Raw genomic sequence first — 12780 nt, 5'->3', positions numbered from 1 at the left:
TCGCTTGGACCCAGGAGGCAGAGGTTGCAGTGAGCCGAGATCACACCACTGCACTCCAGCCTAGGCAACAAGAGAGAAATTCTGTCTCAAAAAAAAAAAAAAAAGATGAGGCAGGTGAACCATGAGGTTAGGGGTTTGAGACCAGCCTGGCCAACATGGTGAAACCCTGTCTCTACTAAAGATACAAAAAATTAGCCGGGCATGGTGCTGCACGCCTGTAATCCCAGCTACTCAGGAGGCTGAGGCAGAACAGCTTGAACCTGGAAGGCAGAGGTTGCAGTGAGCCAAGATCGCGCCACCGCACTCCAGCCTGGTCAACAGGGCGAGACTCTCTCAAAAAAAAAAAAAAAAAAAAAGACAAGGTGGGGCCACAAGGCAATCCATAGCTAAGACACTCGGCAGCCAGAACTCTACTCCCTATCAGTATTTACAGCGTTAATATGCACTGTATCCAGTTAAATCTCAATTATTCACCAGAAAACTGAAGTTTAACCCTTTTACTTCTAAGCCAGGCACTGGTCTATCAGTGTATATACAAAATGAAAACCTGGGTAACTTTCTAACTTGTAACCTACTTCCTCCACACTATTCCAGTGTATAGAATCATGATAACATTCATATCCCAAGACTGTCATTTTGATTGTTTCCAAAATTTTGCTATTAGGATGTAGCCATAAAAAAACCTTGTTAAATCTTATACCCTTGTTAAATCTTATCTCTGTTGCCCAAAAGATTCTTTGGGCGGCCAGGAGCAGTGGCTCACGCCTATAATCCCAACACTTTGGGAGGCTGAGGCAGGCAGATCACGAAGTCAGGAGTTCGAGACCAGCCTGGCCAACATGGTGAAACCCCATCTCTACTAAAAACACAAAAATTAGCTGGGCGTGGTGGTGCGCACTGTAATCCCAGCTACTGGGGAGGCTGAGGCAGGGGAATGGCTTGAACCCAGGAGGCGGAGGTTGCAGTGAGCCAAGATCACGCCACTGCACTCCAGCCTGGGCGACAGAGCAAGACTCCGTCTCAAAAAAAAAAAAAAAAAATAGAAATAAAAGATTATTTGGGCCAGGCATGGTGCCTCATACCTAGAATCTCCACACTTTAGGAGGCTTAGAAGGGTGGATCACTTGAGCCCAGGACTTTACAACAAGCTTGGGCAACATGGCAAAACCTCATCTCTATAAAAAATACAAAAAAAATTAGCCAGGTGGCACACACCTATAGTCCTGTCTATCCGGGAGGCTGAGGTGGAAGGACTGATTGAGCCTGGGAGGTTGAGGCTGCAGTGAGCCATGATCGTGCCACTGCACTCCATCTTGGGCAACAGACTGAGACCCTGTCTCAAAAAGAAAATAAAGGCCGGGCACAGTGGCTCCCCTCTGTAATCCCAGCACTTTGGGAGGCCAAGGTGGGCAGATCATGAAGTCAGGAAATCGAGACCATCCTGGCCAACATGCTAAAACTCCGTCTCTACTAAAATACAAAAAATCAGCCAGACGTGATGGTGCGTACCTGTAGTCCCAGTTACTGGGGAGGCTGAGGCAGGGGAATCGCTTGAATCTGGGAGGCGGTGATTGCAGTGCGCTGAGATCGCGCCACTGCACTCCAGCCTGGCAACAGAGCGAGACTCCATCTCAAAATAAATAAATAAATAAAATAAAATAAAAAAGATTATTTTGCCAGGCACGGTGCCTCACACCTGTAATCCCAGCACTTTGGGAGACCGAGGTGGATGGATCACAAGGTCAGGAGTTGGAGACCATCCTGGCCACCATGGTGAAACCTCGTCTCTACTAATACAAAAAATTAGCCGGGCATGGTGGTGCGTGCCTGTAGTCCCACTACTCAGGAGGCTAAGGCAGGGGAATCACTTGAACCTGGGAGGCAGAGATTGCAGTAAGCCAAGATCGCGCCACTGCACTCCAGCCTGGCAACAGAGCAAGACTGTCTCAGGAGAAAAAAAAAAAAAGATTCTTTTAACTATAGGACTGCTAAACCAAGGAGCATGTAAGGTCAAGGATTTTGTTACATAATGTCACACTGCTTTCCAGAAAGCTTCTTCTTATTTGTTTTTTGTTTTTTAAGAGATAGTGTCTCACTATGTTGCCCAGGCTGTTCTCAAGCATTTCTCCCACCTCAGCCTCCCAGAGTGCTGGGATGACAGGAGTGAGCCACCGTGCCAGGCCCAGAAAGCAATTTCTTGCTGTGAAGGGCAAAAGAGGTAAATGTAAACAAACACACTCACACCCCTTTCAGTTGATTCTAAAGCCCCTGCAAGTTCAGTCTTCTCTTATTTTGGACATCTTGTTATACCAACTTCCCAAAATCCCTGTGGAGAGACTCCTCACCTGCACTGGACACCTTCCTTCAACGTGCAGTCGCTGTTGCAGCAGGTGTCGTTGTTCAGATACATGATGCCAGGATCGCACTCTTCTCCTTCATCCACCCTCGAGTTCCCACAAACTTTATTGCTGCGTTCTTGAAAACACTCCTGGGCCTTACTTTCAATGGTCTTATAGATTGATTGTTTACTGCAGTTTGAAAACATCTTGAGAGAAAAAAGGCAATAAGGACCCAAAATAATATCATAAAAATGTATTCCCATGCAATGTTTGTGTCTTCTCTAGAGACAAACTCTTAATGTAAAAAACCACCATCAGAGCCACCCTGGAGTTATGGCAAGGCCATCACAGTCTTCTCCAAAGGCCACTGATATGGAACTGGGAACCTCCCTCCATAGAATGCTAAATTGCTGATGTGAACTTGGTTAAGGATCTATAATTCTTCTTATGAAGGTAAGCAAGCTATACAAATACTGAGGCCAAACATCCCAGTCAAAGCCCACTTAAGGACAAGCAGAATAGCACAACAGAGAGCTCGTAGCTCCATCAGACTTGAAATCTCCTCACCTCAGGCATGCCACTCATGCAGTGACAAGAATTAAGAACCTCTGTAGGTTAATGTTGTCCCAGACAAAACGATTCAGAAATGCAGGAGAAGGGGTTTCTTCTCCTTCTTTGGCTACTTATATGGATGATCCAAGTTTAAAGTTGTTTAAATATTTGAGCTTAGTAATAGGCATAATAGTACATTTTACATAAATTAAATCCCCAATTGTTACCTAAACATTTTCATCAACCAGCAAGACCAGTGTCTCAAAAAGTCTCTACACTAGCTTCCTACCCTGGAGTACAGAACCACTAGGATAACTCCCTTTTAAGGCTGAGGGTTTTATCAGGAGCTCTAAAACTGTGGTCATTTTCCAGACCTCCTGAAGTTATCAAAAAAAGAAGAGGCTTAGGGAAAACTGGGCATAGTTACTTCTTAGGTCGGGGTCTCCAAAGTGCTCTGCAGATGCCAAAATGGCTTCACTTTCACCCCAGACAACAATCATGAAGCCCCTGAGAGCCAAGTGTATGAGACCCTCCAAAGGTGCCTGGAACTACCAAATCAGACACCAAAGGAGCTAGTTTCAGAAAGATAGCAAAGACCTCATCTTAAACAGAAATACTAACTGGCTTTTTAAAAAACATCTTCAAATCTGGTTTTGTTTTTTTTTTTTTAGATGGAGTCTCGCTCTGTCACCAGGCTGGACTACAGAGGCACAATCTTGGCTCATTGTAACCTCCGCCTCCCGGGTTCAAGTGATTCTTCTGCCTCAGCCTCCTGAGTAGCTAGGACTACAGGTGCACGCTACCACGCCCAGCTAATTTTTGTATTTTTTGTAGAAACAGGGTTTCACCATGTTGACCAGGATGGTCTTGATCTCTTGACCTCATGATCTGCCCACCTCGGTCTCCAAAGTGCTGGGATTACAGGCGTGAGCCACCGCGCCCGGCCCAAATCTGTTGTTACAGTACAGATGTCTAAGGGGTCTGGTTATTCTAATCGGGGCCTCAGGCAGTTGGCATTTTGGTGGGTTTATTCATCAACATCATGTATCTCTGGGCTCCATTTTATTAGGTTAAAATGGAGTTAAAATTCACAGTGAACAGATAAGAAGACCTCTTCACTGATTTGTCAGAGTTACAACTCCCAAGCAGCTGGAGAGCACTAACGATAAAAGGACCAACCCTCAACTCTGGCTTTCTGTCTACACATCCCTGAAGATCTGGCAGCTTCTGTTTGCATCCTTGTCATAAGACCTCCTCTTCCCTTCAGCAAACCTTCCTAAGAAGTTACAATCTCAAAGGTCCTACATTCCTTTTCACTAATGTCATCTGTCCACCGAGAAGTCCACCCATGGCAAACTGCTCTTCATAGGCTTGCCTAGTAGAGGGTGATGGGTTCTGTCTTTCTAGGTCAAGGAACTACTTTATTTTTGTCCTGTAAGCCCTTTTCATCAGTTAAAAATATTTTTATTAAGGAATTCATTTAAAACATAGGTTGGGCACAGCAGCTTATGCCTGTAATCCCAGCACTTTGAGAGGCTGAGGCAGGTGGATCACCTGAGGTCAGGAGTTTGTTGACCAGTCAGTTGACCAACCTGGCCAACATGGTGAAACCCCATCCTACTAAAACTACAAAAATTGGCCAGGTGTGGTGGCATGCACCTGTAACCCCAGCTACTCAGGAGGCTGAGGCAGGAGAATCGCTTGAACCCGGGAGGCGGAGGTTGCAGTGAGCAGAGATCACACCACTGCACTCCAGCCTGGGCGACAGAGTGAGACTCCACTCAAAAAATCATAATAAATAATAATAAATAAATAAAACATAGAAGATGCACATTATCTTCTTACAAGGGGACTCCTACTTGGGCAACCAAACTAGAAAAACACAGACTAAATATGATGTGCTCAGGACAAAATAAATAAATTGTTCTTCATTGATACAGACTGGCAGCCCCAGAAAAAAAAAGTTATTCCCAGGCCCCATTCTCATTAGCAAGTTCTTTTTTTTCTTTTTCCTTTTTTTGAGACAAAGTCTCACTCTGTCATCCAGGCTGGAGTGCACAACCTTGGCTCACTGCCGCCTTGAACTTCCTGGGTTCCTCCTACCTTAGCCTCCTGAGTAGCTGGGACTACAAGCATGTGCTTCTATGCCCAGCTAATTTTTGTATTTTCTGTAGAGATGGAGTTTCACAGGTTGCCCAGGCTGATCCTGAACTCCTAGGCTCAAGTGATCTGCCCACCTCGGCCTCTCAAAGTGCTGGGATTACAGGTGTGAGCCACCATGCCTCACTGGCAAGTTCTTACAGGGCTGTTTTGAAGAGCCCCAGAAATGGCAGCAGGAAGAATTAGCAGCATGCATGTCCACTCAGGCAGTCTGCAAAGTAAAACATTTTGCTCTCAAGTTCTGACACTATCCTCATAACCAAGAAGCATATGACCTATTACTTAGAGAAACAGTATGCAATATGGTAGCCACCAACCATATGTGGCTACTTAAATTTTGTTCCTAGTCACATATTTTACACTTTCTATTACAGAAATATTCAAGCATCTATGAAGTAGACAGGATGGTATCATGAATGCCCCCATGCCCCTCACCAGCTTCAACAATGATCAACTCATGACTTCACAGCTCCTCTATATCTGCGCTACTTTTCCTCTGCTCCCACACTGCTGTTTTTGTTTGTTGGCTTATTAACAACTTTATTAAGACATATTTCACATATCACAAAATTCATCCATTTCAAGTATATAACTCAGTGATTTCTAATAACTTTACCAAGTGTTGAAACCATTGCTATAAGTCAATTTTAGGACATTTCCATCCTTCCAGTAATGTCACTCATGTCCTTTTACAGTTAATGCCCATTCCCGTCTCCCATCACAGGCAAACATTATTAAAAATTTAAATAAAATAGAATTTACAATTCAGTTCCTCAGTTTCTAGCCACATTTCAATTGCTCCACTGGGCTAGTGGCTACTATACTGGGCAGAGCAGACACAGAACATCCCCCGCCCTGCAGCAGAAAGTTCTATTGGACAGCACTGAACTATAGTGAACATGATTAGAAATGCAGAGACTATGAAAAGAGAAGGAAAATTCAACAGTTTGACAGGTTGGAAGAGTAGACAAAAAGGGGTAGAAAAATGTTTCTCTGGCACAAGTTGTCAAGCAGAGGAAAAATAAAACATAACATGCAAAGTAACAGAGGAACTGTTTACACATAACAGCCAAAGAAAATGAGATGCAGAAAATATACATAAAAAGCCAAAAAAAATGAGATGCAACAATCAAAGATCACGAAAAGAACAGCAGGCAGAAATTTCAGAAAGCAGGGTGTCAGAGCCAGGGAAAAGCAGAAGTAACCTTGCCCTCTGTGTCCAGGGCAGGCTTGCACATTAGCCCACAGCCAAGCTCAAAATAGGAGTCAGGACAAATACTTCACAATCTTTTGTGATTAGAATCAGACTCCTTTAAGCTCTCCCCACCGACCCTCTTTAACTCAGCAGCGCAACTATTGTTTTCCTCACACTGCTTTATGCTGTTTAACTTCAAATAAAATGAAAGAACCAGATATTTATTAACACAACTTTTAGTTCAGACTCTAAGAGTTAGTCACAGCACTCTTAAAGTCTCTGAAAGTGTTTTACAGTATCCCAAATCAACTAGTATTCTCTATCAGAAACCCTCAATAGTAAATGATTCCATTAATTATTCAACAAATATTTGTTACATGCCAGATACTCCTACTAGGCACTGGAGATAGAGCTATGAATAAGACAGACAAGGGCCTTTCTCCCATGAGGCTTGTAGTCAGGCAAACTATGTGTTTAACTGCAAAAGTTAATAAAAACATGTAAATTGTACATGTAAATTGTAGAGTCAAAATGAATGACAACTTGTAAATGAAATGAGAAATTTTTAACATAAAGCCTGAGCCCACCAGACCCTGAAATCCAGAACTCCAAAAAAAGCCATTGTTATTAGTAATTTTTCCTAGAGCTCAAATCTACACCATTAAGCTTGACAACAAAGTCCAAATGATAGTTTTAACCAGATTTAGATGAACTGTGCTTCACCCCAAAACACACAGCCACGTTTCAAGGTACTTTGTAATTTGCACATCCATCCCTAGGGAAACGCCTAGGAATGGAATACGTTTCTGAGCTCTCATTATGATCATTATACACAGCCTCTTTCCAAACCACATAAAAATTCTCGACACACACATACCTTATTGTTCTCGTGATCGCCACTCACAGCTATGGGATACATGACATATTTCCCTCCCTGGTCCTCATTCGGGGCACATTCTGCTAGACCATCCGGATCATGTTCTGCTCCAAAATTATGTCCCAATTCATGAGTTGTAACCAGGTCAGCTTCCTTAAGGATCATGCAAAGAAAACATTATTTCTCAATATCCAACCATCACCTACTTCTGCCAGTTAGGCCTATGCTGTCTTAAATAGAGCCTTATAATCAGATCAGCAAGAGAATAAGAACTGCATGCTTATAATACCAGCACTTTAGGAGGCTGAGATGGGAGGATTACTTTACTCTAGGAATTCGAGGCCAGCCTGGGTAACACAGGGAGACCCTATCTCTACAAAAATAATAAAAATATTAACCAGGTGGGCTGGGCATGGTGGCTCACGCCTGTAATCCCAGCACCTTGGGAGGCTGAGGCAGGTGGATCACAAGGTCAGGAGTTCGAGACCAGCCTGGCCAACATGGCGAAACCCTGTCTCTACTAAAAATACAAAAATTAGCTGGGCATGGAGGCACGCGCCTGTAATCTCAACTACTCAGGAGGCTGAGGCAGGAGAATTGCTTGAACCAGGAGGCGGAGGGTGCAGTGAGCTGAGATCATGCCATTGCACTCCAGCCTGGGAGACAGGGCGAGACTTCGTCTCAAAAAAAAAAAAAAAAAAAAATTAGCCAGGCATGGTGGTGCACACCTGTGGTCCCAGCTACTTGGGAGGCTGAGGTGAGAGTATCACCTGAACCCAGGAGGCTGAGGCTACAGTGATCTATGATCACACCACTGCACTCCAGCCTGGGTGACAGAGTAAGACTTTGTCTCAAAAAAGAGTAATAACCGGACTATGATTCTTCTAACAATTATATGAATTTAACAGAATAAGTAGGATTTTATTTAATACTATCAAACATTATTGTAAGTAGTAACAAATCAATTTAAGAAAATGTAATTTATAAGATATACTGGAACATTCATAACAAAACATCAAACCTTGGCCATTTCAACCACACACAATCTGGTGCTGATAAATGCAATAAGCTAACTGTAGTTAACTGTCAAGCCCCTCACATGCCCCTCGGCCCAATCACATGTCTGTTAAAACCTAAAGCATCTCAGCAGAAAGGAAAAAAAAAGCAAGGGGTAAAAAAAACAGTACGGATAGGCGCAGTGGCTCACACCTGTAATCCCAGCACTTTGGGAGGCCAAGGTGGGTTGATCGCCTGAGGTCAGGAGTTCGAGACCAGCCTGGCCAACATAGTAAAACCCCATCTCTACTAAAAATACAAAAAATTAGCTGGGTGTGGTGGCGCACGCCTGTAATCCCGGCTACTCGGGAGGCTGAGACAGGAAAATCACTTAAACCCAGGAGGCGGAGGTTGCAGTGAGCTGAGATCACGCCATTGCACTCCAGCCTAGGCAACAAGAATGAAACTGTCTTAAAAAAAAAAAAAAAAAAAACCACAACTGAGGAACAACAAAACAATGTTTTATTTTCTCAATGACTGAATTCATGTCCAATAACAATCTTAATGACCTAGAGGACTTGGTTTATTAGAATCCAGTTGCAGGGCTGTACTTAATCTATCAGATTATCAGATGATTTCTATATGAATAATAAATTTTGCCAATAAAGCTAAAAATTTTTTTCCATATTTATCTGAATAAAATATCAAACTTAAAGGCCAGGCACAGTGGCTCACGCCTGGAATTCCAGCACTTTGGGAGGCCAAGGCGGCTGGATCACTTGAGGTCAGGAGTTCCAGACCAGACTGGCCAACATGGTGAAACCCTGTCTCTACTAAAAATATAAAACCTAGCCAGGCATTATGGTAGGCGCCTGTAATCGCAGCTATTTGGGAGGCTGAGCCAGAAGAATTGCTTGAACCCAGGAGGCGGAGGTTGCTGTGAGCCGAGATAGGCCACTGAACCCCAGCCTGGGCAAAAGAGTGAGAGTCTGTCTTAAAATAAATAAAATAAAATAAAATAAATATATATACATATAAACTTAAAATTCCTGATCTCTTTTTTCCTAAGGGGGGGAAATCACTCCATAGAACCTGAAAAAATATTTTGCAAGTCATTTTTCTATACAAGAAGTCTTTCCACATGTTCATATTAAAACCGTAGTGGGAAAAAAAACTTAATTTTTTAGCAAAAGCACTCAAATCCCAAAGGTGTAATGTAGAGAAATATCTCCTAACTGCTTGGGGAAAATTCATTAGTGGATTTGCTAATGACTCTAAAAAAAATCTCAAAAATTTCATATCAAATTTTGTTTTTTGCTGTGTTTTTTTAAGAGGAAAGTTCTGGAAGACCAAAGAAAATATGTCATGAAATCAAGCCATTAAGAAGTTCTGACTCCAAAAAAGTAAAGGAGCATGAGCTACTGTACACACATGTATGTTTCTGTCCATGGCTCCTGGCTTACAACCCTCCGTAGCCCTGGTTACGGTCTTCTGTTATAATGTTGGGGTGCTTTAGGGCTCAGGAGCAATCCTCAGGAAGCAGAATCTCTCTCTCTGACCTTCTCCTGTCCTCCTTTTACCTGATCCAAGGCAGGACTCTAATCTGATTGTGGGTCCAGAGATCCTCATTCTCATTCTCATTCTAGAGAGGGTCCTGCCCTTTACTGTGGAGGGAGGAATGCTGCACAGAGAGGTCAAGGAGAATCTGGACAGGCCTTGGTGGGCTTCCCCACTCAGTCAGTTAGTATGAGAACATACCCATTTTGTCCAATCACATTTCTACACAGTTGTCATTCATGCTTATGTAATGAAGCCTCCATAAAATCTCAAAAAACAGGATTCAGAGAGCTTCCAGAGAGCATTTTGAATACGTGGAGGTTGACAGGAAGGTGCAAAACTCATTCGTGTGCCAGGAGGGAGGTACATCCCAACTCCATGGGGACAGAAGCTCCTGTACTCAGGACCCTTCCAGACCTCGCCCTATGTATCCCTTCATTTGGCTATTTCTTTGTATCCTTTTTTTTTTTATTTTTTGAGACAAAGACTCCCTCTGTTGACCAGTACAGTGGCGCAATCTCAGCTCACTGCAATCTCTGCCTCCCAGGTTCAAGCAATTCTCCTGCCTCAGCCTCCCGAGTGGCTGGGATTATAGGCATGCACCACCACACCTGGCTAATTTTTGTATTTTTAGTAGAGACGAGGTTTCACCATGTTGGTCAGGCTGGTCTCAAACTCCTGACCTCAGGTATCTACCCACCTTGGCCTCCCAAAGTGCTGGGATTACAGGCGTGAGCCACCGCACCCAGCTTCTTTGTATCCTTTAAAATATCCTATGTAATAAACCCATAAACTAAGTTAAGCTTTTCCCTGAGTTCTGTGAGCCACTTAAGCAAATTAATCAGACCCATAGAGGAGGTTGTGGAAACCCCAACTTGAAGCCAGCTGGTCAGAAGTTCTGGAGGCTCAGACTTGTAACTGGTGGGGAGGAGGGAACAGTCAGTCTTGTGGGACTGGGCCCTCAAGCTGTGAGATCTGACACTATTTCCGGGTGGAGAGTGTTTGATTGAATTGGAGGACACCCAGCTGATGTCTACTGCTTGATATGTAGGGGAAAATCCCCACACGTTTGGTCTGGTCACACAAGTCTTCTGTGTTGATGATGATGGTTGTGATGTGAGAATAGAGGAAAAACACGGTTTGAGAGATTTTTTCCCCTAAAACAAAGTACCATAAGAAAAAAATAAATTTAGAAATTAAGGCCAGGCACGGTGGCTCATGCCTGTAATCCAGCAGTTTGGGAGGCCGAGGCAGACGGATCACCTGAAATCAGGAGTTCGAGAGCCAGCCTGACCAACATGAAGAAACCCCATTTCTACTAAAAATACAAAATCAGCTGGTCGTGATGGCGCATGCCTGTAATCCCAGCTGCTCAGGAGACAGAGGCAGGAGAATTGCTTGAATCCGGGAGGCGGAGGTTGCAGTGAGCCAAGATCACGCCATTGCACTCCAGCCTGGGAAACAAGAGAAAACTCCATCTCAAAAAAAAAAAAGAAAAGAAAAAAAGAAATTAAAAGGTTCCCAAAAACTAATTAGTGTCTTTTTCTTTTCTCATACCACTCTACATTATTGTTCAACATTGTCCAACAATGATAGACTGGATTAAGAAAATGTGGCACATATACACCGTGGAATACTATGCAGCCATAAAAAAGGATGAGTTCATGTCCTTCGTAGGGACATGGATGAAGCTGGAAACCATCATTCTCAGCAAACTATCGCAAGGACAAAAGCCAAACACCGCATGTTCTCACTCATAGGTGGGAATTGAACAATGAGAACACTTGGACACAGGAAGGGGAACATCACACACCGGTGCCTGTCGTGGGGTGCGGGGAGGGGGAAGGGATAGCATTAGGAGATATACCTAATGTAAATGACGAGTTAATGGGTGCAGCACACCAACATGGCACATGTATACATATGTAACAAACCTGCACGTTGTGCACATGTATCCTAGAACTTAAATTAAAAAAAAAAAAAATATATATATATATATATATATGTATATAAAAGAGACAGGGTCTCGGGCTGGGCACGGTGGCTCATGCCTGTAATTCCAACACTTTGGGAGGCCAAGGTGGGCAGATCACAAGGTCAGGAGATTGAGAACATCCTGGCTAACACAGTGAAACCCCGTCTCTACTAAAAATACAAAAAATTAGCCGGGCGTGGTGGTGGGGGTGCCTGTAGTCCCAGCTACTTGGGAGGCTGAGGCAAGAGAATGGCATGAACCCAGGAGGCAGAGCTTGCAGTGAGCCAAGATCGTGCCATTGCACTCCAGCATGGAAGACAGAGCGAGACTCCATCTCAAAAAAAAAAAAAAAAAAAAAGAGGATCTCGCTAAGTTCTCAGGCTGGAATGTAGCGGGTATTCACAGTTGCAGTTATCACACTACAGCCTCTAACTCTTGGCCTCAAGTGATCCTCCCGCCTCAGCCTCCTGTGTAGCTGGGACTATAGGCTCCTGCCACCACCTGTTTTTAAATCACCCAAAGTCCACAGTTTATGTTAGGGTCCACTCTTTGTGCTGTATATTCTATGTGTTTCAACAAATGCATAATGTCTTATACTGACTGTTGAAGTATCATACAGAGTAATTACCCTGCTCTCCACCTATTCATCCCTCCCTCCCCCCAGCATCTAGCAATCACTGATCATTTTATAGTCTGCATGGTTTTGTCTTTTCTAGAATGTCATATATTTGGAATCATATAGTATGCAGCCTTTCAGACTGGCTTATTTTACTTAGTAGTATGCTTCTAAGGTTCCTCTATGTCTTTTCATGGCTTAATAGCTTTTTATTTTTTTCTCATTTTATGGATGTGCCAGTTTATCCATTTACCAACTAAAGGATATCTTGGTTGCTTCCAAGTTTTATCAATTATGAATTAAGCTGCCATAAACATTCTTATGGCCGGGCATAGTGGCTCACACCCGTAATCCCAGCACTTTGGGAGGCTGAAGCAGGCGGATCACCTGAGGTCAGGAGTTCGAGACCAGCCTGGACAACATGGTGAAACCCCATCTCTACTAAAAATACAAAAATTAGCTGGGAGTGGCAGCGGGCACCTGTAATCCCAGCTACTCAAGAGACTGAGGCAG

At 43.5% G+C, this 12780-nt stretch overlaps 2 protein-coding genes across 5 annotated transcripts in view; one reads left to right on the top strand and one right to left on the bottom strand.

Annotated features, from left to right (window-relative positions):
- ADAM17 (ADAM metallopeptidase domain 17) overlaps nt 1-12780 on the bottom strand; it is a 66627-nt gene that overhangs the window by 13175 nt on the left and 40672 nt on the right. For all 4 annotated transcript variants that reach the window (XM_004028817.5, XM_063696068.1, XM_063696069.1 and 1 more), the window contains 2 exons: nt 7124-7276; nt 2346-2545 (listed from right to left, as the gene is read on the bottom strand). In XM_004028817.5, the coding sequence (XP_004028866.4) occupies nt 2346-2545; nt 7124-7276 (353 nt within the window). The remainder of the gene's footprint in view (nt 1-2345; nt 2546-7123; nt 7277-12780) is intronic.
- IAH1 (isoamyl acetate hydrolyzing esterase 1 (putative)) overlaps nt 1-12780 on the top strand; it is a 42761-nt gene that overhangs the window by 28426 nt on the left and 1555 nt on the right. The window contains exons 8-12 of the transcript XR_010130064.1: nt 2625-2792; nt 3563-3683; nt 3961-4189; nt 9452-9552; nt 11273-11436. The gene's annotated coding sequence lies outside the window, so the exon portion shown is untranslated. The remainder of the gene's footprint in view (nt 1-2624; nt 2793-3562; nt 3684-3960; nt 4190-9451; nt 9553-11272; nt 11437-12780) is intronic.

Source organism: Gorilla gorilla, chromosome 12 (assembly GCF_029281585.2).
Source record: "Gorilla gorilla gorilla isolate KB3781 chromosome 12, NHGRI_mGorGor1-v2.1_pri, whole genome shotgun sequence".
Classification (NCBI taxonomy): Eukaryota; Metazoa; Chordata; class Mammalia; order Primates; family Hominidae; genus Gorilla; species Gorilla gorilla.
The sequence above is the reverse complement of the archived record's forward strand: the minus strand, read 5'-3'. Positions and strand labels throughout refer to the sequence as shown.